Source organism: Athene cunicularia (assembly GCF_003259725.1).
Source record: "Athene cunicularia isolate RWA chromosome 1 unlocalized genomic scaffold, athCun1 chr1_part2, whole genome shotgun sequence".
NCBI lineage: Eukaryota > Metazoa > Chordata > Aves > Strigiformes > Strigidae > Athene > Athene cunicularia.
In genome coordinates, this window is record NW_020799092.1 from 41,180,152 (window position 1) to 41,206,246 (window position 26,095).

At 37.6% G+C, this 26,095-nt stretch overlaps 1 protein-coding gene across 7 annotated transcripts in view; it reads left to right on the plus strand.

Moving 5' to 3' along the window:
• Window positions 1-25,481, plus strand: part of OSBPL8 (oxysterol binding protein like 8) — an 84,004-nt gene extending 58,523 nt beyond the window's left edge. For all 7 annotated transcript variants that reach the window (XM_026867256.1, XM_026867239.1, XM_026867247.1 and 4 more), the window contains 18 exons: window positions 492-593; window positions 1,824-2,027; window positions 6,512-6,596; window positions 7,732-7,903; window positions 11,158-11,392; window positions 12,764-12,948; window positions 13,699-13,780; window positions 14,380-14,478; window positions 14,916-15,012; window positions 15,360-15,458; window positions 16,780-16,877; window positions 18,221-18,310; window positions 18,868-19,004; window positions 19,340-19,525; window positions 22,018-22,105; window positions 22,503-22,605; window positions 23,195-23,300; window positions 23,554-25,481. In XM_026867256.1, the coding sequence (XP_026723057.1) occupies window positions 492-593; window positions 1,824-2,027; window positions 6,512-6,596; window positions 7,732-7,903; window positions 11,158-11,392; window positions 12,764-12,948; window positions 13,699-13,780; window positions 14,380-14,478; window positions 14,916-15,012; window positions 15,360-15,458; window positions 16,780-16,877; window positions 18,221-18,310; window positions 18,868-19,004; window positions 19,340-19,525; window positions 22,018-22,105; window positions 22,503-22,605; window positions 23,195-23,300; window positions 23,554-23,689 (2,304 nt within the window). In that variant the 3' untranslated portion in view covers window positions 23,690-25,481. The remainder of the gene's footprint in view (window positions 1-491; window positions 594-1,823; window positions 2,028-6,511; window positions 6,597-7,731; window positions 7,904-11,157; window positions 11,393-12,763; window positions 12,949-13,698; window positions 13,781-14,379; window positions 14,479-14,915; window positions 15,013-15,359; window positions 15,459-16,779; window positions 16,878-18,220; window positions 18,311-18,867; window positions 19,005-19,339; window positions 19,526-22,017; window positions 22,106-22,502; window positions 22,606-23,194; window positions 23,301-23,553) is intronic.
• The last annotated feature ends 614 nt before the right edge of the window (window positions 25,482-26,095 follow it).

The following is a 26,095-nucleotide window of genomic DNA, read 5'->3' on the forward strand; positions in this document are numbered from 1 at the left end:
CCCCCTGCGTTGTAACAAGACCAGACTCCACTGTCTGGCAGGTATCACAACAGGAGAATCATAAAATCATTTGCCTCTAAAAGAGGGAGATACACTGCTGCAAATTTCTACTAGTGGATAAAGACTACTTACTGATCAGATAAGCCCAAACTTGGTTTTGTACTTTACACCAGGAAAGGGGGGTGGGGGTGGTGGTTTGGTTGGTTGATTTTCCCCCTGTGATTCTAACAGGAGTTTCAAAGTCCTCAGTCTAAAGCAAATTGCAGAAGAATCTGAAATTGATTCTATCATAGCTGCTCTTAAAACACAGTATGAAATAATTCTTCACGTGTTGAAGTCAAATACTGTGTTCTAAAGCTATTTCTGTGTCTGTACTGCCAATTGAATTTAGCAGATTTTTCCTCAACTTGTACTGATAGATGTCGTCTTCTTGTGATCTGATTACTGGCTTATGGCTGTGGCATTGTACATATTTTTATTATTATTTACAGGTTCAGAAGAAAAATTACAGAGAAGAAAAGAAGAGAGCTACAAAAGAATTACTCAGCACTATCACAGACCCATCAGTTATTGTTATGGCTGACTGGTTGAAGGTCAGAATTCGAGTGTGAAACTTGAGTTGAAGATGTAGCAGCTGCTTGCTGCTTTCTGACCAGAATAGAAAAGGCTCAATCTTTTACTTGCTGTTAATGTTTTTCTACAAGCATAGCAACCACTAATTGCATCCCAGGGTCTCTGTGCTCAAATCCTAGGGGAATTAAAGAGGAACCTAGCTCCCATTTACTGCAATCACCAGAGTCACAGGCAACTTCTGTGTACAGCCATTAACTTCAGACTAGTTGACTTTATGGTTCTTTTTTTGTCTTTTTTATTTTACACTTTGAATTGACGCTCTATTATGTGCGTAACAATAGTGAAAATGGTTCAGTCATACAAGATATTTGAATACAAATTTCTGTGTGTATTTCTGGTAATTTTCCTTTCCTCTATTAAGAACTAACTGTCCCCTAATACTGATACAAAAGGTGGGGAATTAATTTCTCAAAGGTAACAGTCAGTGTCATCAACAATAATGCAGTTAATATATATTTTATATAATTCCTTAAATTTGTAAATATATTCATTGGAAATTGTACAAGAAAAAAAATGTATTACCCTTTGTTATAGTTAGCACCAAACAATAGCTTGTCTGGAAAGTTTCTCAAATTTTTGCAAAAACCAATGTAAACAGGCTAAAACATTGCTCTGAGGTCATTGGCATTCAGTCCTACAGTCACAGAAGTAATTAAAATCCAGAGTTGACAGAATTGATGCAAGCAGTCTAATCAGATGTGCAAATTCAGGGACTTGAAAGGATCTTACATTTCCTATACAGGTCGAAGCTAACGGCTGTTATAAGGGGTTTTATCTAAGAAATCCAAATATATCTGCATTATTTTGTGAATATCCTGTTTTTCTTATCAGACATCTGCCCCTATTTTTAGAGGAGCTCTGTTTCCACAGATTATCCTATTTTCATGCTAGTGATAAAGTATGTTCCATATAGGAAAAGCTGTGAAGGTTTCAGATGAATTATCATACTTCCTATATCTGGATGTGTGTACCTATTTGTAGAATTAGTATTCATCAAGAAAGATTAGAAGAGTGAGCACTGAAAATTTTACTTTTGTATTGTCTTTGATAAACCTGGATAAACTTTTGATAGACCTCAGAAACTTTGTTTGAAATAAAAGCTAATAAATAATTTCAATTTTAATTTTCATTTTGTGAAGGGGGATGGTTTTGATATTGGCATCACTGAGATGTAACTGTTTATCTTCTAGATTCGTGGTACCTTGAAAAGCTGGACCAAACTGTGGTGTGTACTGAAACCAGGAGTGTTGCTTGTTTACAAAACCCCCAAAAATGGCCAGTGGGTAGGAACAGTGCTCCTCAACGCTTGTGAACTCATTGAGAGGCCTTCTAAAAAAGACGGCTTTTGTTTCAAACTTTTTCATCCTTTGGAGCAGTCCATATGGGCTATAAAGGTTAGTGGTAGCATGTATGGTTCTTAACAGATGACTAGCATTAGCCAGCTATGAGCAATGGCAACCTTAATGAAAAGCTGAACTGCTTTTTCTGTTAGAACTTTAATGGCTTGTTTATTCTGTATATAAACCTTCAACATCTAGTCCTCTTCATCACCAGAAGTATTTGCTTTATTCTGCTCTGTATACTTAAAGAGCTTCAGAAGTGTGGTGTGCAGAGGGATGCCATTAAAGAGCTTAATGCCATCACTGGCAATCATGTAAGCAGAAGGAATGAGTGTATAACATTGTATTTTACAACGAATTTTAGTTGAACCTGAGAAGTTAAAGAGGGAGGTGATTTGCCAAAATGAAAGAGTTGAGATGTATTATAAACATTTCTTGGCTTCCAACCTTATATTCCTGTAATAAAATGAGAGCCTAGTTCAATTTGCTTGTAAGAGTGGAAATTCAGATTACTTCCTTGTGCTATAATAGCTTATATTTCAACTTGTTAGCCAGTTGTGTACCCTTTTGGCTACAATTTTAGGAAGATAAATGTTTTCCTTCAGTTCTGATGTCTGTTTGCTTTGTCATATGCAGTATTGTGAGCAGCTCTTATCTGTAAGTGTTGAAAAGCACAGTGTGTTCTGCACAGCAAAGGTTTATTTCAATTTCTTGTTAGAATCTTTAACATTTGCTATTACTCATTGTTTATACTCTAGTAAGGAAACTATTGGTAGTCCTTGTTTTGTGTTTGTATATGGAGAGGGGGTGTGAAAGCACAGCACAAGTGAACATATTTATCTCCTGAAATGACATCTTGCTTTAGATGAAAATAATGTACAATATTAGGACCTTTGTCATAATAAATTAGTTATGCCCTCTGCAACATACATCTTAAGAGAACTACTAATTATGAGATTGCATTTTCTGAATCTTAAATGAATATAGATGTACTGTCACATCTGTAGAATATGCTGCATTGATTTTGTCTTCCTTATCTCAGACTGGGAAGTCAGGCAGCTAGTATAATTCCTGGTGTGTTTGTGGTCTTTCTGAATTGTTATCATTATCAATGTTATCTAAATTTACCAAACTTAGATCAAGTATTTCGTAGATGCCTTTGAATAACTTTATTTTAATAATGCTTAGGAGAACTTTTCACTACTTTGTGGTGATCTCACATTTGCAGAACACAAACTTCATATCCTTTTTCAAAGCTATAGGGTTTGGTGTTAATGTGCTTTATTTATTTATGATCATGTATACATACATTGCAAAGTGGTGGCCTGCCTGCAGAAGATCACAAATCAGTCTTATATTTCTTTATTGCTTGGCAATGAGAAATGGATTTGTTTGTTTTTTTAACTAGATATTTAGAATTTAGAGGACATGCCCCACCAGATTTTTACTTTTTTAAGGTAGGTCAAATTTTGAACCTGAACAAGTTGATATTGTCCATTCTAAATGTGCTGAGAGCTGGAGTGGCGTTTGTTCATTTTGGTATGGCTATTTGCAGTTGAGAATTACTGGATTTAATTAGACAAAAGGCCTTGAAGTTTGAAACCTTTTTCTGCCTTGTTTACCTAGTCAATTATAATGTCCTAGTTACAGATTTATTATCATGAGGCAAACTTTCATGAGTAATAGCAATTGATTCATTTACAGAGTAGATTTACCAGAATGAGCCTGAAGTCTAAGGCAAAATGAGCCTTGTTTGCAGTCAGTTCAGGACGATGATGTTGCAAGAAACATTTACACATGTACCACAGGATATGTTCTCACTTAAACACACATCCCGTAGTGTGTCCTTCTGGCAGACTGCAAATTCTCTTCTGCAGTAGTTTGTGGCCAGTCACTTCACATGCTCCGTTAAGTCTGTTGCTGTGGTCTCTGATGTTCCTCCTGCACTCTTGAGGTAGCTGATACACTGTACCTTGTCCTCTCTTTCTCATGTGCCCAGTCCTGATGCCATTTCAGTTTTCTAAAATTAGTAACTAGAAGAGTTACTGCAAAGAATTTATCTTGAATAAATTTCATCAAGTCTGACTGCTTATCAGTTTTTATTGCTTCCTCTGAATGTCCACGACATATGAGTTTTATTGCCATGAATATTCTGTAGGAAGTAAATTTCAAAGGGTTTTTTAATCTAGTGGAATTTTTAACTTGACAATTACCTTGTATTGAAGTAGTTGTACCATCATTCTGTCAGGAACAGAGACAATTCAAAGTCCCCTAACAAATGGAAAGTAATGTCTCTTTTGTACAGAACATACTGAAAATTGATTTTGAAACCATAATGGGTGATATCAAAGAAAAATATCCAGTGCTTTTGGAACAGTAATCAGAGGAAATCAAGATACACAAGCATCTATTCCAAAATAAGTCAGCCTACTTAACTGTTTGCTGCAAATTCTTCATTCTGTTTTGATCAATGTATTGTCAAAGCACCTAGGAGAGTATAGCTTGTTTGCATTTAAAAAAACCCAACCCAAACACCAAAACCACACTTCATCTCTAAATTACAGTTGTCTGGCACAGAGTAAGTAGTGTACCCTGCATGCTCACAATATAGTCCAAAAGGCAGAGCTCTGCCCTTACTTAGTCTGTGACCTGAGACTTGTGATGGCCGAGGCCTCTGCACGACACAGGTGCACTCACGGTGCCACGGTCCCCTCTGTGCAGCGCCCCAGCATCTCTCCCACCCCTGCCTGGCGCTTCACTGCACCTCAGTGCTCTCCTCTCCCTGGGGGCCTGGTGAGAGTGAGACCTGTTCCCTGCCTGCCCGCCCTCGGGGCCAGGAGTGCTCATGCATGGGGTTGTCCCTCCAGGATCTCTTTACCCTCTAACTCCTAATCCCGTTTTGCCACTTCACCAAAGACTTTTTGTAGACACACCTTTCTGCTCCCTCAGAGGGTGACTGAGGTTTGGAATCTTGTTTCTAACACTCAAGTTGCTGTTACTCCATGCTGACTATTCAGGAGTTTCTGAACATCATTTACACCAGCACCAGCTTGCCTATATTGGTATTTAAGTGCCACCAAGACTCCTTGTTACCTGCCTCTCACTCTCAGAAATGTTCTGGCTGTTTCATTTGCTTGCTTCTAAAATATCTGCCTTTACCTGCTTTTGCTCAAAACTTCTGCTGGCTTTCCAATTCCCTCTTCTAAGCCTTGTACTGACTTTTCATTAGGCTTCTCTGGGGGAAATAAGTCATGTCCAAAATGTATTAACTCAGCAGTTAGGCAGACTTAACCCAGCTTTCAACAATAGCTTCAAGTATGTTTAATACAGCCCTCTTTGCCTACCAGTTGTCTTAAAGTTACCATAGGTAAAATTTTTTTGTAAGTGTTTTAAAATGGTTGTTTAGCATTTTATTCCAAAATGAAGCTCAAAAGAAATGGAAAGGTCTTTTGGATTTTTTTATATTTTTTTTAATTTGTGAAAGTGTCAAAATTAAACTTTGGCATTTGACATCATCTGTGTGTCTTTTGGTTGAACCTAGTGTCAAGGTGTCCTGCTGATAGCTTTATAGAGAGACTTAAGCATCTAAATGTCATTTATGGACCTGGGCATCATCTCTTTTTTTCTTATTTAAATGATAAGCCTACATTTAGGCACCTAAATATTTCGTGGGCTTGACTAGTGGATAGGTAGAGAGGTTGAAGTAGAAGGAGGGAGGGAGAAAGGATGAGTGGGTTCCTATAGCAATACCTGATGTTTGGATGAGAGAAGTTATTTCCTTTTTATTTAAATATCAATTGACTTATCTGTCTTCTGAAGACAGGCAAAAATCATGGAGTTCTGGAGTATAGGATGCTGCTGAGACACCAAACACATTGTCACGTAAAGTAAGCATGAAGTGGATCACTGAAGAGGGCCTCCCATTCTCTTCAGGGGTTTGGCTTGCCCATGTGTGTGTCTGTGCTATGAACCATAGCATCCTTATAGGAATTGAGAGAAACCTTTGCTCTAATCAAGAGACCATTGCTCTTAAACCACCCCACAGACATGTCTATTGTTTTGCTTACTTTCAGTCTTACTTCAGCTGAAATACTGAGCTGAAGAGGAGTAGCTTGTCCCTTGTGATCTCTCTACACCCATCTGCAGGAATCCCCAAACAGTGAGAGAACCTCCCCCATGGTGTTCCTTTTGATGCTTTTGTCATCTTGCTATAAGTAGCATCAGCAGAGCATTTGCAAGTTACTATGCCAAGTCTGATTTACCAAAAAAAAAAAAAAAAAGGCCACCAAAAATTATTTGAATCCCAAAGACCATTCTTTTTAAAGTGCGGTTGAACTGGAAACTATACTTAGAATGAAGTCTTTGAAGAAGAAATCCAGTAAAAGAGGGCTGTCCATCTTTCCATTCATGTCTTCATTAGATGTTGCTGAGTGACAGTAAATAGCCCTGCAGTGTGTCAGCTTGTTATTATGTTGAATGATAAACTGTAAAACTGAATTAAAATATCTGATGCTGTTGCATGTTTTGTGTATTTCAAGGGTCCCAAAGGTGAAGCAGTTGGTTCTATAACTCAGCCATTGCCTAGCAGTTACTTGATCATCCGAGCCGCTTCAGAATCAGATGGTAAATAGATATTTCAGTGTTTTTCCAGTGACAGCAGTTAGTTATTAGAAAGAGATGGTTTCAGTTGTCTCACTATGTCTTATTACAGCACTATGATTGCAGTTTAGTCATTGTTAAGGTTCTACCTTAACTTGGTGCATTCAGTTGTGTTGGTACTAGTACTATTTCATGGTTCTTAAAGGAAGATCTTGGCCTGAATAAACTGTCATTCAACTCCTTGCAGTTCCCTGTGATTTTAACTATATTAATGTATGTCTAAATACTCGAGTTAGTTCATTTCTAAAGTGCTAATGTGGACATACTTTCTTTCTAATGAAAGCATTTGTGTATTACAAAGTCGAGCAGTTACACAGAGTTCTAGTAGTAAGAATTCCTTCAAAGTAGAGTTTTCTAACACCCTTCCTTACTGGGCAGGTGGTGGTCAGTATCAGTGCAACCAGCTTCAGAGGTAACAATACGGAAACAAAATTTAAGACTGTGGTATAATCTTTTTAGCAGCTGCTTTCAATCTTCTTGTTAATTAAGCATACCCCTGCAGACTTTTGAAAATAGGACTGGATTTGCCTTTTGTATTGGAAAATAGATTAGACACATGGAAGTGAAGAAATAAGGAGTGGGAAGAACACACAAATTTGTTTTGTTGCTTTTTGCCAAAACTTCAGAATGTCTACTATTTTATATTGAAATGGCATTTATATGCTATCATTATAGTTCCTTTTCCACATTGTTATTATATTATGTGAGCAAATTTTGCCAACTGATGCAGTTACTTAGTCATCAAAACTAGAGGAGGGCTGTAGGCAACTTTGGAGGAGTTCAACAGTCAGGGCCTGGGTGGAACCATACTTGCATTAAGGGAGAAATGCTGGAATATGATCTAACAGAATCATGATTTACTTTGCTTGTCCTGAACCCTGAAGCATCCCTTGTACCAGAGTTGGGTAGTTCTGAGTTGCTTTTGTGTCCCTACTCCCTACCAGATTATAAAATCCAGTGCATGTAACATGGAACAACTCTAAAGTGTGTCTTCAAAGGCAATGTAAGCAGACCCAAAAGGACTGTGAAATTAGGAAATGGAAGTTGTATAGCTCAGTTAAATCCTTAATTTTTAGTCTAATAATAAATTTGTCTTCAGGGAGGTGTTGGATGGATGCTTTGGAGCTGGCACTGAAATGTTCAAGTCTGCTTAAACGTACAATGATTAGAGAAGGTAAAGAACATGATTTGAACTCTTCAGCAGACAGTACTCACGTCTCTCTCTATGGTCTGCTTCGTGCTAACAACTTGCACAGTGGAGAGAACTTACCGTAAGTGAATCAATTACTAAACCTCATTGTCCTTTCAGCAGAACCTTCTGATAACTTATCCACAGGGACAATGTCTTCCTAAGATTGCCATTCTTTTTGCTCCTGAATTCTCTTTATATGCCTTATTTGCACTGTGTTTTATATTGTATGTGGATAAAACTAAAACATCTTTTTTCAAAGTGGATACAGAGGAAAGTTTGGCCCAAGGAACTCAAAGTTGAGTATCACACCAGTATGTACTCGGTTAAGCTGTTAAAAGGGGGTTTTTTTTGTGTCTTGAAATTGATCTCTTCTGAGCTTCACCTGAGATAAAGTTTAGTACATGTGACAAGAGTTGACAGATGTGAATATAAGTTGCTGTTCTTTGGTTAAAGAAATGAATAATCCTATTGTTATTTAAATGGTTTAATCATGTCTTGGCTTTGAATCATCAGATGGATGAATAATGATTCAGTCACCCTATTATATTAAATGCAAAAAATTTGAAATTATCTGGTGTCACCTGGTATCTAATGTCTGAGTGGCCTTACGTAACTCCATTTATTTCAATAAATACTTTCAGCCAGACTTTTGGGAGCATAAGCTTTTGTGGAAATATTATTAAACAAGCATTGCAAAAGAATGGTGTTTTCAATCGTGATACCAAAGTGCATTAGAAAATACAGAAGATTTATTCCTTTACTTGTAATGATTGGGTCTGAAGCTTAGCACTATGCACACTTTCTCTCAGTTATCTTCTACCAATTCGATGTACTTTCAGGTGGATGTAAATTTTTTTTAAATAATTCCTCCTACCCATGGGGATTTAGCTGCCCATCTGTCTTTTCTGGGTGGACAAGAATTTTGTATGGCTGTTAAGAGTATGCCTCTATATGGGAGACAGAGGACTTGGACTGGGAGAAATGCAATTCTTTCTGGCATAGGTAGTCTGAGAAAAGTACAGAAAAGGCAAGTTATTGCCCCTGGCCCAGAATCAGGGCCCTATCCATACAACCAAGCAGGCTCAGCTAGAGTTTTTCTTCTGTTGTCTCATGAAGACAATAAAACTCCTGTATATGGTTCATCTGGAGATGTGTACTCATGAATAGTAGTTTAATATCAGCAGCTGGCCCAGATTACAATCACAGCAATTAGCTGCAACTGTTAAGTCTAATTAAGACTAATGGTTTAATTAAGTAGATATTTGGATATAGCATATTCTAAGGGTATTCAGTGTGTTTAACTACCTAAGCAACAAAACCTGCAGGCTTAGTTTTAATGGGGTTGGAAGGAGAGGGAGAAGAAAGATGAAAGCAATTTTAGCTTCAACTGAGAGCTAGCTTTCTTAAGTACATTAATAGCAAGAGGAGGTCCAAGGGAATTGTTGGACTGGTACTTATTGAAGATGATCACTGGAAAAGTAGGGATGAAGGAAAAGCATGAGACATTCACTGCTTTTTTTCCCCTCAGTCTTTAATAAGTAGATCTTACTGCCTGATCCTCTGAGTTGGTGGGACATGAGTGTGAGAACAGTGACTTTTCATTTGTGGACGCTGAAATTGTAAGAGACCAGTTGTAGCAGCTGAATATTCATAAATCCATGAGGCCTGATGGGATTCATCCCGGAGTACTGAAGGAGCTAGTGGATGTCATGGCAGAACCCCTCTCAGTCATCTACCAAAGGTCTTGGGAGACTGGAGAGGTCCCCGCTGACTGGAAGTTAGCCAACATTATTCCAATTTACTAGAAGAGTGTCAAGGAAGACCCAGAAAATTACAGACCTGTTAGTCTAACCTCAATACCTGGAAAAATTATGGAGATGATCATACTGGGTGCTACTGAAAGACATTTAAAGAACAGTGCAATTCTTGGGCACAGTCAACATGGGTTCACAAAGGGAAAATCCTCTTTTAACTAATTTGATATCTTTCTATGATAAGGTCACCTGCCTAGTGGATGAAGGGTAGGTGGTAAATTGAGTTTTTCTGGATTTTAGTAAGACTTTTGATACTGTTGCTCACAGCATCCTTCTGGGCAAATTGTCAAGCTGTGAAATGAGCGGATTCACAGTGCTCTGGGTGAAGAACTGGCTGAAGGACAGGGCTCAAAGGGATGTAGTGAGTGGGGCTGCATTTGGCTGGTTGACTGGTCACCAGCAGTGTTCCTCAGGATTCAGTCCTAGGGCCTGTTCTGTTCAATACTTTTGTCAGTGATCTGGATGCAGGAGTTGAATGCACCATCAGCAAGTTTGCTGGCAATACCAAAGGAGGTTGCTGTGGACTCTCTTAAGGGATGAGACACCTTGCAGAGGGATCTAGACAGATTGGAGCATTGGGCATTCATCTGTGGCATAAAATTTACTAACAACAAATGCTGGATTCTGCAACTGGGACAGAGTAACACCAGACACAAGTATAAATGGCAAGAGGAGTGGCTGGAGAGCTGCCCTGCAGGAAGGGATCAAAGAGTGGTGGTTGGCAGCAGGCACAATATGCAGTGTGCTCTGGCAGCTGAGAGGGCAAACTGCATCCTGGGGTGTCTCAGACATAGCATAACCAGCCAGTGAAAAGAGGTGATCATCCTGCTGTATTGGTGCAGCCTCACCTTGAGTACTGTGTGCAGTTCTAGGCCCCACAATTAAAAAAGGATGTAAAGGTCCTTGAATACATCTGAAGAAGGGCAACAAAGCTGGTGAAAGGGCTGGCAGCCATGTTCTGTGATGAGTGGCTGAGGACTTTGGGTTTGTCTGGTTTGGAATAAATGAGGCTGAGGAGCAACCTCATTGCTCTCTCCAGCTTCCTGATGAGGGGAAGTGGAGATGGAGGTGCTGATCTCTTCTCCCTGGTATTTATTGGTAGGATGTGTGGGAATGTTTCAAAGTTACATGAAGGGAGGTTTAGACTCACTATTAGGAAGCATTTTTTTACTGAGAAGGTGGTCAAACACTGGAGCAGGCATCCTAGAGAGGTGATCAATGTCCCAAGCCTGTCAGCGTTTGAGGCATTTGGACAATGTAACGTGCTTTAACTGTTGGTCAGCCCTGAGGTGGTCAGACAGTTGGACTAGAAGACCGTTGGTCCCTTCCAATGCAACTATTCTAAACTTGGTGCATTTGACATTTCAGTGAGAAGAGTACCTCCTATATGTTTCTAGAGAAGCTAGTTTGACATTGTTGCTGGATCAGGCTTGATACTGGCAATTTTAGTGTGTATTTTATTAAGATCCTGGTTTGGAAATGTGAAGTTGTAGATTCATTTAGCCTTTATTTTTTGTAGGTTAAATGACAGTGAAATTGAAAGGCATCACTTTAAAGATCAAGATATGTACTCTGACAAATCCGATAAGGAAAATGACCATGACCACGAGGAATCTGATAATGATGGATTGGGGAAAAGCGAAGAAAGTGATAGCGACACATCAGAGCGACAGGATGATTCCTACATTGATCCAGAACCAATTGATATTAAGGAAACTACTTACTTAGAACAGAGTCCTGAAGAACTTGGTGAGGTAAAAGTGCTGTTGATGTAGTGAGCAAGCAGCTTCTCCAAACAGAGTCATTTTAGTGGTCAGACTACATTTAAAAGCTGACTTGCAGGATTGGCTTTCATGTTTTCAGCAGTAGTGGGGCGAAAAAGTTCTGTTCACCCATCTTCTGCTCTGCATTGCCACTCTTGTGCTTGTGTCTGCGATTCTGACAGAGATAATATTATCTGGAATACTGCTCAGACAGATGGTTCTTGGTTTGAAAGGGTCACCTGCAGCAGCAGTTGACCATGTCTACCTATCTTTTTGTTGTTATTTCTGTTTGGTTTTTATTATTTTACTCCTGTTTTTTTCTTCAGGTAAAATTCTTCCAAGCTGAAGATTTTAATGCAAGCTGACACCTCTTTTTCTACTGCAAGCAAGGCATTAAGCAGTCTTGGGGTCTGCAGAATTCAATGGAAGGCTTGCTGTTTCTGATGTCACCTTGCATTCTAATATGATGCCCCAGAACTGCCATTCCACTTGTATAGGTTGTCTTAGATATCTACACAGACAAATATGTCAGGGATTTGTGTGTTTTACTTGCTGTAAACATACAAGAATTTTTTGACAGAAATTTAGATGAGCTTTTTCACAAATCTTACCATTCTTCTCAAGTGATAACTCTGAGATTTTTTTTTTCATATCTAGAGGACATAAACACGTTGTGCTTTATGCTTTCTAGTATTTTTTCTAGAAGAAGCAATATTTTAGGAAAAGTTGAGTTGACAACAAGTTCTTGAGTATGCATTTTTGAACCATCCCTGGAAAGAGGGATGCTTATCCTACAACCTTTGCTTTTGATTTCAGAAACTGTAAGGAAGAGTACCTCCCTCTTCTTGGGCAGAAAGGAGCATATTAGAGTGTGGCTGCTGGTTTTGCTCACTTTCCCCTAAGTAGTGGTTTACTTTAAGGAAAACCACTGATACTGTTGACTGGTTGAGACAGTGAAAAGCATAAATGTGGCAGCTTTCATGGTGGGGAAAAGATGGTAGAGTGAACAGTCCTTTGCTATGTAATTCCTGCATGTGAGAACACATGGTAATGTACTTGATGCCTAGAGAAAGGCTAAGGGAGGAGGATATCTGAACAATGTTCTACCTCAAACTTTTCTGGTTTAGGGCTGATGGAAACAAATGGAACTTTTAATGCTGAATAGTATATCTATCATACTTCATGTATTGTAAGTGTATTCAGAGAAACTTTCTTTTTCTCCCACAGTTGCTTCAGCTTCCATGACTGGTTCATTTTAAGTATTCATTTTCCATTCTCATTGCATCCTTATAATGTGTTGACCTGTTTTCCGGAGGATTGTTTTCTTTCTCCTTTCTTTAAGCAGTTTTTTGTTCATCCTAGGCAGGGGAGGCTGCTCAGACAGAAGTAGTATCAGAAGAAAACAAAAGTCTGATTTGGACACTACTGAAGCAAGTGCGGCCAGGAATGGACTTGTCCAAGGTTGTACTGCCTACATTTATTTTGGAACCTCGTTCTTTCCTGGACAAGCTGTCTGATTACTACTATCATGCAGACTTTCTGTCTGAGTGAGTCAGTCTTATCTCTGGTTTTCGTTCTTCTAATTTTTTTAATTAATATGGGTAACAATGTATACTGAAACATTTGATCTGGTCTTCTTAAAGAACATTGTAGACTGCTTAGAGTTTGATCGTTTGCCTGACAATGTATCAGTCATCACATACCCTTGTTTTCAGAAATAAACTGCCTGAGAGCTCTCATGATACATCTTGAAGTTTCTTAGTAATTTAATAGCAATTGTGTTGCAGACATTTCTGGTTTAGCTTTTGGAGACTGGTTCGGAGACTTCTCAAATATTTTTTTTTTCTCTAGGAGGCATATTTAAGATGGTAAAACAGTACCAGTTAGCCTTTTTAATACAGTGTTAAGTTCTATTCCAATTTATAGTTGCCTGCTCAAATGCAGCTAATAAATTAAAGACTGTAAATTGAAATATTATTCAACTCTGAGTTCTGTAGATGAGTAGGCCAGTTCTCCATGTAGTATCTTATAAATGGAAGAACTTAAGTGGGGGTGGAACAGTATTTAATGTTGCAAAGAACAGACTCAGTTATGGAAGTACCATTCCTGATTTTTTGTTTGATTTCTGTTTTCAGATAATTATTTTAAAACTTTGAATTTGATGCAATCGGGCTGAAAGTTTTACAGTACTGCAAATCACAAAACCTTTGTTTTAGTCAGCTCCTAGATTCAAGATGTATCACATGTTATAACTGAAAGAATGCTGGTGTTTGATCTGTGTTCTGTTTGTCTCTCAGAGCTGCTCTTGAAGAGAATGCTTACAACCGCATGAAAAAAGTAGTGAAGTGGTATTTGTCTGGATTCTACAAAAAGCCAAAGGTATCCTCTCACATATTATTTTGCCTTTACTTTGGTCATTGTGTCTAGTTTAAGGGCAAGGTTAAGTTTTTATTCTTTACACAAATGCATCATGGACCTTTTTGGTCCCTAGCCATGTTTAAAATAGACTATCTTCAATAGTTTTTTTCCTTTGGAGTAGAATAAAGTTGAGCAGGTCTGTGTTTACCATTCTTCAGTGATAATGTGCTGCAGTTGGAAGATTAATATTTCCACTACTTCATTTAGCTTTACACTAAATACTGTTTATAGTAATATAGTGTATAGTAAGCAAGTACTTATTACCTAACTTCAGACAAAAGGTCTGTAATTCTCCTACCAAAAAATCTTACATTCTGTTTGTCCTTATGTGTAGCCTGGAATAGTTCAGCAGATATACTAAACCTATACCAATTTTCTTAAAATGTAGAGCAGAGTAACTGAGCATAATATTCAAATGATGAAATCAAATACAATGTACATAAGCTTATATATTAGGGTTATATTTTATTTGTGTTGTGTCTTCAGTGACAGACTGATAAAGTATTTTGTGAGTTCTGTACCTGCATTGTATGGTTACTTGCTCTTCTATTTCTGTTTAGGGACTAAAAAAGCCGTACAATCCTATACTTGGTGAGACGTTCCGCTGCATGTGGATTCATCCAAGGACAAACAGCAAGACTTTTTACATCGCAGAACAGGTGGCTGCAACAACCAGAAAAATATTGTTAAAAAAACCAAATACATTTCATTTTCATGGTAGCCAAATGATGTGGTACTTTCAGAAAATGTATTTTATATGTATGAATAGTATACTAAAAGCTCTCCTGGTGAGCAGGTGTTTTGCAGATGTCTCTTAAATGTGTCTTCCTAGAGAGGCAAAGGTGTTTCTAGCATTTCTGTTCCCTCTTCCTCCAGTAAAAGTCAGGTGCTAATTTTCCTAACTATTGAAATTCAATAAGTGTTTGCTTGGTCTTTATGTCTAAAGATTATAGTCATATTTGACATATATTAACTGTGTTCTGTTATGTGCAGCTTCAATTTTGCATTCTGTTATTACTAGATCAAAGTTTATACTATATTGCATATACTTCTTTGGGGTTTTTTTCAAAGTTGTGGTTTTTTTTTTTTTCAACAGGTATCACATCATCCTCCAATATCTGCCTTCTATGTTAGCAACCGCAAGGATGGGTTTTGCCTTAGTGGTAGCATTCTGGCCAAATCAAAATTCTATGGTAAATAATGGGTTTTTTTTGTTGTGCCTTTATTGAGGAGTATAAAATTGGTGCAGATGAGCTGTATTTTGTGGGAAAAAAGGCAGCTGTTAGAAGAATCGGGGGGTTGATCATTGTATTATCTTTTTCTTACAAAGTTTTTGCTGCTGGTCTTTGGAATTTTAATATCTGGTTTTGGAGTATTTTAATTTTTAATTGGTGTCACTGTGTATTGTAGGGGCTTCACTAGACAGGATAGATTGCAACGCTAAATATACTGATGTTCTTCATTTTATTGCTCCATTATTAGGAAATGTTGACTTTGTGTTGCAGGGTGAGAAATATGATTTTCTGTCTTTGAATTTTAGGGAATTCATTATCTGCCATACTAGATGGAGAAGGACGGCTAACATTCCTGAATAGGGGAGAAGATTATGTAATGACAATGCCATATGCTCATTGTAAAGGTAGTGAGTTTTTTCATTCTCTAGATGGCAAAGTTATGGGAACAGTAGTTTATTACTCTAAATAGTTCATTATTCTAAATAGTATACTGTGGTGGATTCAAGCTTGTCATCTGAGAAGAGTGTTCTGAACATTAGCAACACTGGTAGCTCTAGGCTTCCACATACTTTACCAGGAGAAAAATACATCTGTGGTTTAAGCAATGATCTATTTTTTGGCACAGAAGAAGGGTTTTTTTATAAATGGTAAGAGCATATATATAGCTATCTGTAATTACATGACAGTAATTTACTATTTGAGCTGCTTTTTTTTTAAAGAACAGTTTTGAGCTTTTCTGATATATTCCTCTTGTAAACATAAAAGGCAATGTAGATCTACACCTTACTGTGATTTGAGTCTAAATCATGACCATTTGTCTTTAGTTTCACTATGGGAGCTTGTAAAGCTTTCTGGAATGTCAGTAGTACTACAAAATACATTGTATTTTTAAATGGTTATTCAGGTTTGTCTACCCATATATCCTCTGCCAGAGTTCTCTTTCAGAAGCCTTATAGTCAGTAACTATAATATGGAACTATAGTATGAAGATCAATTAGCAGAATTAGATAATTCGACATTAGTTTGGTAGGCTCTTCTGTTTCCATTGTTCATGGATGTTTTTAATATTGTTGAATTTTTTTTTCTATGGCTTTGGTGACAAAAATAATACTTAATTAAAAAGCACATAACACATTCAAGTCAAAGAGGAAGAAGGAGAACTAGTGTGACTAATAAAGCTGATAGGGAGAAAGGTGGAATAATATGCAGAGAAGGAGAATGTGCATGGTGAAAAAGACATTTGCACAGGCATCCACTGTATGTAAAAGAAATTCAGCATTTCAAACACTGGATTCCAGGAGAAAGACAGTGATCATTGGAAAAGAAGTGTACCCAGCATTGTCAACCTTGTACTTCCAAAAGCTTTCAGGGAGGTCATCAGTGTTGTCTTATATTGGTTGTCTGTGATTGTCTTCCCTCCTCCAATCACCTCCAATAAGACTTAATACCACCCTTGCTAGAGCCAGCAGCATACACTGCCAAAGATAGGTCTTAACCATTTTTCCTGCTTATCTGTAATTCACTTAAATCTTTATCGTTTTATTTGTGTTATCTTATTTGGCAGAAAGAGCATGCTTATCGTTAGGAAAGGTCATCTGAAATTTTATTTTTTTTTTCTCTAGCACAGACATGTTTAGGAATTGTGCCTAAAGAATTTAGGGTTTTTTTGTCTTGTTCAGTTACAAACATTCATTTTAGCTTTTAGCTGTTTTTTTTCTCTTGCAGGAATTCTTTATGGCACAATGACCTTAGAGCTTGGTGGAACAGTCAACATCACCTGTGAGAAAACTGGCTACAGTGCAACAATTGAATTCAAACTCAAGGTTAGTAAATTCTGGGAGTAGGCACAAGAAGAATGACCATAATGATAATGAAAAAAAAATATGTTAGGTCACTCCTTAGATATGATCTAGTTTAATATAATATAGAATTGTGGTTTTGGAAACTGAGGAATTTTCACTTTAACTGCTATTAATCCAGCTATGTATATCTAGTAAATAGTGATTTTTATTTTTTTTTCCTAAAGAAATTATATTATCTCATTTCTTAATGTATTCTTCTGGGTTTGAAGGTTTTGACTGAAACTTACTGTACTTTCTTCATCTCTGCTGATAAGAGATGCAAACATATTGCTAGTTGTATAAACAGCTGTAGTGGGGAAAAAAGCAACAGTCTGTCTTTCTCCAGCCCTGGCAACAGTGTGTGTCTAAAAGTGTAAGAACAGGGGAAGCGTTCAGTGATCTCATCAGTGGTTCAGATATTTTGTGTGTTGTTGATATACCTTGGTGATTACTAATTCTCTAAAAGTGTTAATGGTCTTTTTAAAGTCCTGGAGAGTCCTTGAAGGAGAACTCAGACCCAGGTTCCCCTTTTCCATCATGGATAAATTTAATTTGGTCATGACACCTCATATAAGATGATGCAAAGGCTTTGGCTAACATTTATATCAGCCTAATGCCTGGTGCTAAGCAACAGTTTACATAGACTATTTTTGGCAGCAGTGTGTGCTGTAGCAGCACTTCCCCACTCACAAAAGCTAAACAAAGGTTTCTAAACTACTTACAGATGGCTTGCACTTCTGAAAGATACATTTGGCATCTTTGAGGCAGAAACTAATTTAAAACTGAACAAATAGGTGTTAAGAAGTGTGCATATGGAGAGGGAAACTGTATTCAGTTGAAATTGTAGGGGAAACATAAAAGTTACAAGGTGGTATTAATTGATATTTTGCCTTATCAGCCCAATGGATACATGTGCAGACGATCAAAAAGGCTGAAGAAAATCCCTGGCCATCATTATTGTTGATGCTACTCCTAGAGTTCATCTCTAATACAAATGGTGCTTGGTTAAGTGGTGAAATTAGTGTAGCAAATGACTTTGTTCTCCAGGATATCATTGTGTCACTGCTTTCTGCATTATTTTCTGTTTTCTTTCCACATTTCCTTTGCTCAGCAAATTTTTTAAGAATATACAGCATGAGACAACAACTTACTGTGATTTTAGACGTCTTTTGGGGATTAAACAGGCAGAAGTTACAATATTAAAAGCCATCAGGGGCTGTTTATATCACATTTCATAAATGCACTTTTTTCCTTAACACTAAATATAAATGCAAAAATAATTTGCTATTAAAATAAACATGAAAGCATTTATTTTTGTTTTGCAGCCTTTTTTGGGTAACAACGACAGTGTTAACCAAATATCAGGGAAAATTAAGCTTGGTAAAGAAGTGCTGGCTATTTTGGAGGGTCACTGGGTAAGTATTAAGTGAGTGATGGTATTTTATAAAATCTGGCTAATAGTTGAGACAGGTGAAAATAGCACTTAGTTATAAAAAAGACTCAAGTTTAAAAATTGATTAAGTACCACTTTTATAGAAAATATAGTTTGTTCTCTAGAAATTATAGAATCAACAGTGTTATTTGCAACTGATAAAAGGTGGAAAAGTTGTGTACATTTGCGTAGTTCATGAAGAATATACATTTCAGCTTGTGGAATGTTTTTAGTGTATGTGTTAGTACTATGAAGAATTGTTATGCATGAAATGTTTAAACGGTTTAGTTCTGGTGAGGTGATCCTGGCACCGGTGGTTTTTGGCTGTTGTAATGGTTCCATTGCAACTCTCTTCCAAATTAGAACTAGCACAGAGTGTAGAAATTTAATTTTCAAGTTAGCATATCTAATTATTCTTAACTACATGCATCCAAAAGAAAATAAATTCTCATTACAGAAAACCCCTGCTTATTCCTCCCTTTTGTGTTGTCACTCTTTGAGACTACAATAATTAAGGTAATTGAATTATATATGTTATAGGACAGTGAAGTTACTATTAGTGACAAGAAGACAGATGTTTCAGAGACATTCTGGAACCCGACATCTGATATCAAGCAGCGTAGACTACCTAGATACACAGTGAAGTTTGAAGAGCAAGATGACTTTGAGTCAGAGAAGTAAGTTCACTTCAGAACCGCGTGTAATTATTTTGCCAAAATAAAACTCATAATCTTCTCCAATGTTATGGTTTGAACAAATTAGGAACAAAATAAGTCCCTTACCTTCCCATGTTTGCTGATACTAATCTGTAAAACAAGAAAGCAATTGTTAAATACAAGTTCATTATTTACAAACCTTACAGTCATGGAGATTCTTAATGGAAATGTAGAAAAAACATATATTACAACATGGTAATATTCTGATAAGAGCTTGATCCCTTTACTTATCCTCAGGATGTTTGCAATTATTTCTGTCAACCAGATTGTAATTCTCTATATTGCTCATTCATCAGGCTTTGGCAGCAAGTGACAAGAGCAATAAATAACAAAGACCAAACAGAAGCTACTCAAGAGAAATACATTCTGGAAGAAGCTCAGAGAAAGAGTGCCAAAGAGAGGAAACTTAAAGGTGAAGAGTGGATGTGCAAACTGTTCGATCAGGATTCAGTCACAGGAGAATGGCACTACAAATATGCTGAGTGAGTCCTGGAGTGCTTGTAACAAAACCTGTTAAATGGCTGGTAGTGTCGCTGAGCCTCTTGCTGTGGTTTCAGGAGCAAAAGAACTCAAATATGTAGCTGAATTCAGACTTGTGAAACACACAATGCTACTTGATATTTTTATTCATATGTTTTAATTAAATTGTGTAGTTTTTTAGCTGAACTTGGTAGGCCTTCCACTGAAGACAGGATGTTAATATGTCACGTTGAAAAGGCAGTGATTGCTAATGCAGGAAACCATGTTTCGTGTAACCATTGCAATGGGCTTTTTCTTTTTTGTCTTTATGATTCTGTGCCTCAGTGAATTCATGCTGTGTTCTAGAGTTTCTTAGGCATGGCACTTTGGGATGCATTGTACTTTTGTTTTTTCTCCTGAGACTGACCAGAGCAACTACACAAATTTATCCAGACTGGAAGGTATGGTCATGCATATGGGCATAAACAACTGGAAATCAGAAAAGCCTGTGGCTAATCGAACTAAGCTATTCAGTTTGTTATGTGTTAAAATGACTCTGAGAGTAACAGGTTTACAGCAGTGGTTAATGCTGGGACCACGTAGCTCAGCTCAGCTTTCAAACATGCCCTATGCACATGGAGCTCTTTGTGTGATGATCTGGACTGGAAGGTGAAGATGCAGCTGCCTCTCCAACTGCCAGGATGCATTCTGTGTTCTCACCAACTCTTTCAAGAGTCAGGCTGGAGCTGAGCCCTTTGCTAGGGATGGTTTTTCATAGAACACCCACATTCTCCTGATTCTTTTCCAATACCTAGCACGCATCTATATTGCAAGGATTGTAAAAGTAAAATATCCAAGAATTATATGCTCTGATTTAAGTAATTCTAAAGCCATTGATGCTGGAATCATGTTCCCCTGGCTAAACCTGGGAACCCTTCACCTTTCAGTACAAGAATGGCAATACTGGGGCAGTGTCCTAAGTGTTTGTATAGGGAAGAATACAAGAATCCTGTGTACATGTTTCCAGTGAATTTGCAGCTCAGAGGTTTCCTGGGAACCAAGCAGGGATTCTGTCTATTTAGCAACTCTCACCGGATTTATTTTTCATTAATTTCCTTGGTTTTCTCTTCAGTTTGTACAGACTTTCATCACACAAAACATCCTGCAGCAGGGAATTCCCCAACTACACTAAAAGCTCTGTGAAACACCTTCTCTTGTTTTGAACTTTCTGGTGCTCTGATGCCTCTTCCTGTTAGAAGTTGTGAATAGTCCATCTGAACTGACTGCCCATACTGTTGAACCCTGCATAAAACCACCAAAAAAAGTATTGCACTGGAAATCTGTTAGGTCTTAAAGCTGCAGGTGATAGTCTGTCTTGTTAATCTGCGTTATTTCTTGTCTCCTTGAAGCTTTATGGTTCAAGGATGTGCCGTGGAAATTTTACAGTGTGCTAGAAAAAGCATTCTGCACTGTCAGCATATTCTGGAAGAAACTTCTGTCTCCTTTTATGCAGTAATGCTGGCTCACCACCTGGTCCATGTAGAGAGCAGTCTTTTATGCTTCTATGAAAGCTGTGGAATTTGTTAAAGTATCTGGATTATTAATTTGGGCATCTGGCATAGAAATACAAAAGACCTTTGGGAGAGCAATGCCTTGTTCTTACCCAGTTACCTTAGATGACATTTGATCCAAGTCAGGTTAAGGTAAGATATAAATGCAGGTCTGTGTTCACAACATCTGAAACAGCTACAAATGGTTTAAAGGCATACAGGAGGAGATGAAAGGAAATCCATGCTTAATCTACTCTCACTAAAGCTGCGCAGCAGAACGATCATGCAGCTGACTTGTGCTTTCTATCCTTCAAAGGCTGTAATCAATGGGGATCTTGGTCTTTGGCTGCTTGTTCTCCAGTGGGGTGTGTGTCTTTTTCTTTTTTTTATCATTTTAAATTCTTTATCAACCTGTACTTGGAAAAGCAGTGTTAAAAATCAGAACAAGCATAGCTCATTAGTGCCTCTTGAAACCAGTCTTGATTACCATTAGCCACTTCGGGATGAAAGCAGGTTTGAGGTAACTGATTCTTAACCTCTCCTACCTAGGCATCTTTTAAAAGAAAAAAAGCAAAAAATAAGTTCAAAATAAAAATAATTTTTAAAATCCCCTAATTTCCCTGTAGATCTAAAATAATAACCATACATTAAGCAGAAAACCTCTCCATGTTTGGCAAATACATATCACCAGCCAGATAAATTCATAATGATATTGTTGGTTAATACAATAGCTTGTACTCTTACCAGCTGGCTGAGGCTTTGACCTGGATGTGAAGTTTATGTTTTGGCTCTCTAGGCTCTTCAGGTTAGGACTGGGTTATAGGTGGAAGGTAAGATCACTTATTCCGTGTCTGCCTTCTATATAGGGAGAGCTTTAACCTGTTCATACTAAGTAGTTTCTGATCAGGAAAATATTTCTTATTTAAATTGCTGTGGTATTAATCAATTATATTCACCTTGTCTAGTACCAGACCATGGGACCCTTTGAATGATATGATCCAATTTGAAAAAGATGGCACCATCCAAACAAAAGTTCGACATCGGACACCAATGGTATGTTCTGGTTCTGTTAGCAGGTGAAGCAAGATCCAGGGACTTGTATGTATTGCACTATGTGTATAAACGTCATCAAAGCATTGGGAGTGATGGGAAATTCTGTTGTTATCCTACAAAAATGTAGTTTACCTGGTCCATAGCCTTTCACTTCTGTGTTGCATCCTAAGGGGTAGAGGTGACTTGACTGAATAGGAATATATAATAGACAAACTCAACAGTTTAATGTACATTTTCCCTTAAATGGGAAGATGCACAAATTTCAGACTGTTTATACATCAAAAATTTTAACTGGGACTTCTGTTAGACACTGTGCTTTTAACTATTGCTATTAAAAGGTGCTGCTTTGCTACAGTTCTGGTCCTCTGGAAATAATTCATAAGTTTATCAATTGTAGGTTAGTGTTCCAAAAATCAAACGAAAGCCAGCCAGTCAGAAGAAAGGAGAGTGTGGTTTCTCATCCCCAGAGCCTGATAACCAGGATTCCTCTGGGAGTGAAGGTAGGAAAAGATACCTTTTCATACAGAAATAATAAACTTATTTGACAGTGAAACAGAGTTCTGTAGTCACACACTCTTCATATTTTGATGTTTGTATTATGAAGTAATGCATGCCTTAGATCACAGTTCTATCCAATGGGAAGCACGTTCTGGAAAAACAAAAGGAGCAAAATGGCTCATGGTTTTAATTGCAAACTTCATCGTCCTTTTAAACATCACTAAGTAGCGTCATAGGCTTAAGCAATGCACATATTTATTATGGGGGAAAAAATGTTTGTAAACTCTTTTCTTTCTTAAAACAAGTTGAATGGTTCTAATTTGTCGGTCATTATGTTGCTAGAAGGCAGATTTTCGCTGTTGATAGCGCTTGCAGAAATTAAACAGTACAGTGTTTTAAGATATGTCAAGTGTTTAACTTGCTATCCTATGCTATAGGTGACTGAAATAAAGCTTTAGTTTTCAATAGAAGCTTAGTTAAAAAATTCTCCCTTCATTTTTGGAACTGGTTTAGTTTGTCATTAGTACTTTGTTCCTTTTTTGACTTAGCAGTCACTTCTGTGATTTACATCCGGCTTTTGTATATTTTTAGCTCAACTTCTGAAACATAATACAAGAATAAGGAAAAAGGGGGCAGACCTTGGTGAACTGCAGAGTGCCATTGAATCTATAAAGGAAACACAAGAAGACATTAAGAGGTAGTACTAAACAAAATGCTTTAAGAGGGTTTAGAGAATACTAATTTTCTAGGTTTTTTTCCCTTGGAGGCTGGTATGTATTTTTCTGCTATAGAGCCTTAATTGTTTTAAACTATCCTTCTTCCCAAATGTTGATTGCTTATTGATGTTTCAGAATTTTGCTAAAAAACTGTCTTCTGTAGGGAGCCCTGACATGCTAGAAAATGCCAATTGTCTAGATTGTAATTTAAGTATATTATTTTCTATTTTACAGGGACATTATGGCTCTACGAAATAGAGTCACATCTAATTCACCACCCATGGACTACCATTTCTTGCAGTTTAAGCACTATGTCTTCATTTTACTCGTGGTTCTGCTACAGCTTATCATTAATTTCTTGTTCAAATAGGAAGTGTGAACAAGGGCCTTTCTGAGCTGGAATGATCGAACCATTACTGGGAACCATAAGTTGGACTTTAAATGATGCAATATTATCTAGAAGAGCCCTGTAGCAACAACTTAGAGAACTTTGCCTCAATGTCCATGGTTCAGAATCATGTTCCTATCTACCCAGTTGAAGTAAGAATTGTGTAAGTGCCAGTACACTCTTGCTCCTGGTGTGTGCCTCTGTCTCGCAGACATACAACATCAGCCTTGTGTTTATTGCGTCATACACTGTACTGATGAATCTTCACCACAGAATAGATGAAGTTACAAATTCAGAGGTTAGACCCTGTAGGTTGGATGTGATTCCTGTTGTGGTAGAACGATAAACAAGCATACTTTGTTACATTTAAACTTAAGATTTTTGTAACAAAGGAACTTTTGAAGTAGCCAACAGTTTTTGTAAATGGCATTGGGTGTTTGGAAGTAAACTTCTGCTTAAAGTCAAACAAATACATTATTATACAAAAATCATGAGTGGTAGGAACCGGCAGGTAAAAAGATTAAGTCTTTGGGAATTCTGCAATGTAATGTCCTTGATTTGTTTTGGAAGTACTAGTTTTTATCCTGAATTACTATAGTGGCTTGTAAGCCAGCTTTTATTTTTATAGTTTTAAAACTTCGGATTCTTCATAAAAACATTCCTGCATCTACTGTACAGAGCACATTTTTAACAGTACATCACCCGGGAAGGTACTGTCTTGGTCCGCACTCTCTCATGAATTACAAATGTCAAGGATTTACGGTATATTTGTAAGTCTTGATAAATCTACAGCTTTGAATTTACATTTGTGTAGGGCCATGTCACAGTAAGAAGACAGGCTGCTGATGCTAGGACTCTTATTTTTGAAACAACATGTGAAGATGCAAAGGTGTTCTTAGTATGTAGCTGGAGTTGAACCTCCCAAAAGGCAGATGCTGTAGAATTCAGGCACCATCATGAGTTTACTTGCAAATGAAACATGTGTGATTACAAGGGGGAGGTCTTCAGAAATTGTGGGATGGCTTACACCACACATATCAGAGCAAATGAGAATGAAACCCTAAGTCTTTGTTAAATTCCTCCTTACTGCTGTATATACTACCTAACAGAACACACAGATGCACCTGTTCACTATGCAGTAGCCATACAAATTCATGTGAAGCTTAAGTTTCCATTTAAAACTGGGGTTTCTAACATTTTTTTTATTTGAAGAAATATGTGCATGTATAGAAATTGTAAAATTCCAGCAAAAAAATGTAGTGCCAGTGTTTATCTGGTGAATTCCATATGCCAGTCAAGCGTAGCAAGTCAAAAAGGGCTGTAGTATTGCAAAGGTACTCTCAGTAACCCACATGAGACAACAGGAGGATGAGCAGCACAATGCGAAGGGCAGCCAAGTTTGTTTGCAAAGGATTCTCTCAGAAATCAAATCCATCCCGGGCAGTGGAACAGTTCAAAGGTCACATTTGGCTTGTTGCCATGGCCCAGTTATCCCTCTGCCTTGGGCAGCCTCCCTGACTCTCCAGGTGATCTACCTTTCTGTTCTGCATCAGTCTCACCAGTGTTTAGTGAAAGCACTATTTACTTGTTTATCAGTCTAGCTCTTATATTCCTGTGGCTGACACCTTCACACATCTTCCCTTCTCTTTTACCTTTCCCCTTCTCTAGGCCTAGCCTATGTAAAAGTTTACTGCTTAAGCAGTTAACTTCAGCTTATTTCTTACAGCTACATATTTAGCATAGTTTGGTCTTGAATCATTTTCTGTGTCTGTGGGCAAGACCCAACTTGATTGGACTTCTATTATATCTGTAGCTGATGAGGTAAAATATGTGAATGTAAAAAATCCCTCTGTAAGAAAAGAAAAGAAGAAATCCATAAATTAAGTCTCTGAACAGAAGCTGAAGTTGTTAGCCATGTATAAAATGGCATAAAGCAAGCAGAATAATACAGCATTACTTTAATGTTCTCAGACCAGAATTTGGCCATTCATTACTGCGTTCAGGTGTCAAAGCTTCACCTTCCTTAAGATCTGTTACAATCCTTTAAACAGTCTGTACATGAGAGTAGTACAAGAGAAAATGAGTGAAAATTTGGGCAATAACATCAATCCCCTAAAATAATACTCTGCTAAATTTGTGGTGCTGAAACTCTTGACTGATAGTTACAAGCTTTTATCACCCTTGTAAATAGAAATGTCCTTCTGCTCTTTCATGTTGAATTTTTTAATTGCTTCTGTTCAAGATCAGTTAACAACACAGTCTGCACGTATTTTGACATGGACCGTGTGGTCTTAAGTGTGGATTTGATCCATCCATCTGGCTGGTGGCGTGGTGTGGGACACAGACTAACACATACTTCCTATCTGAAATTCATGCTCAGCTCAAGAT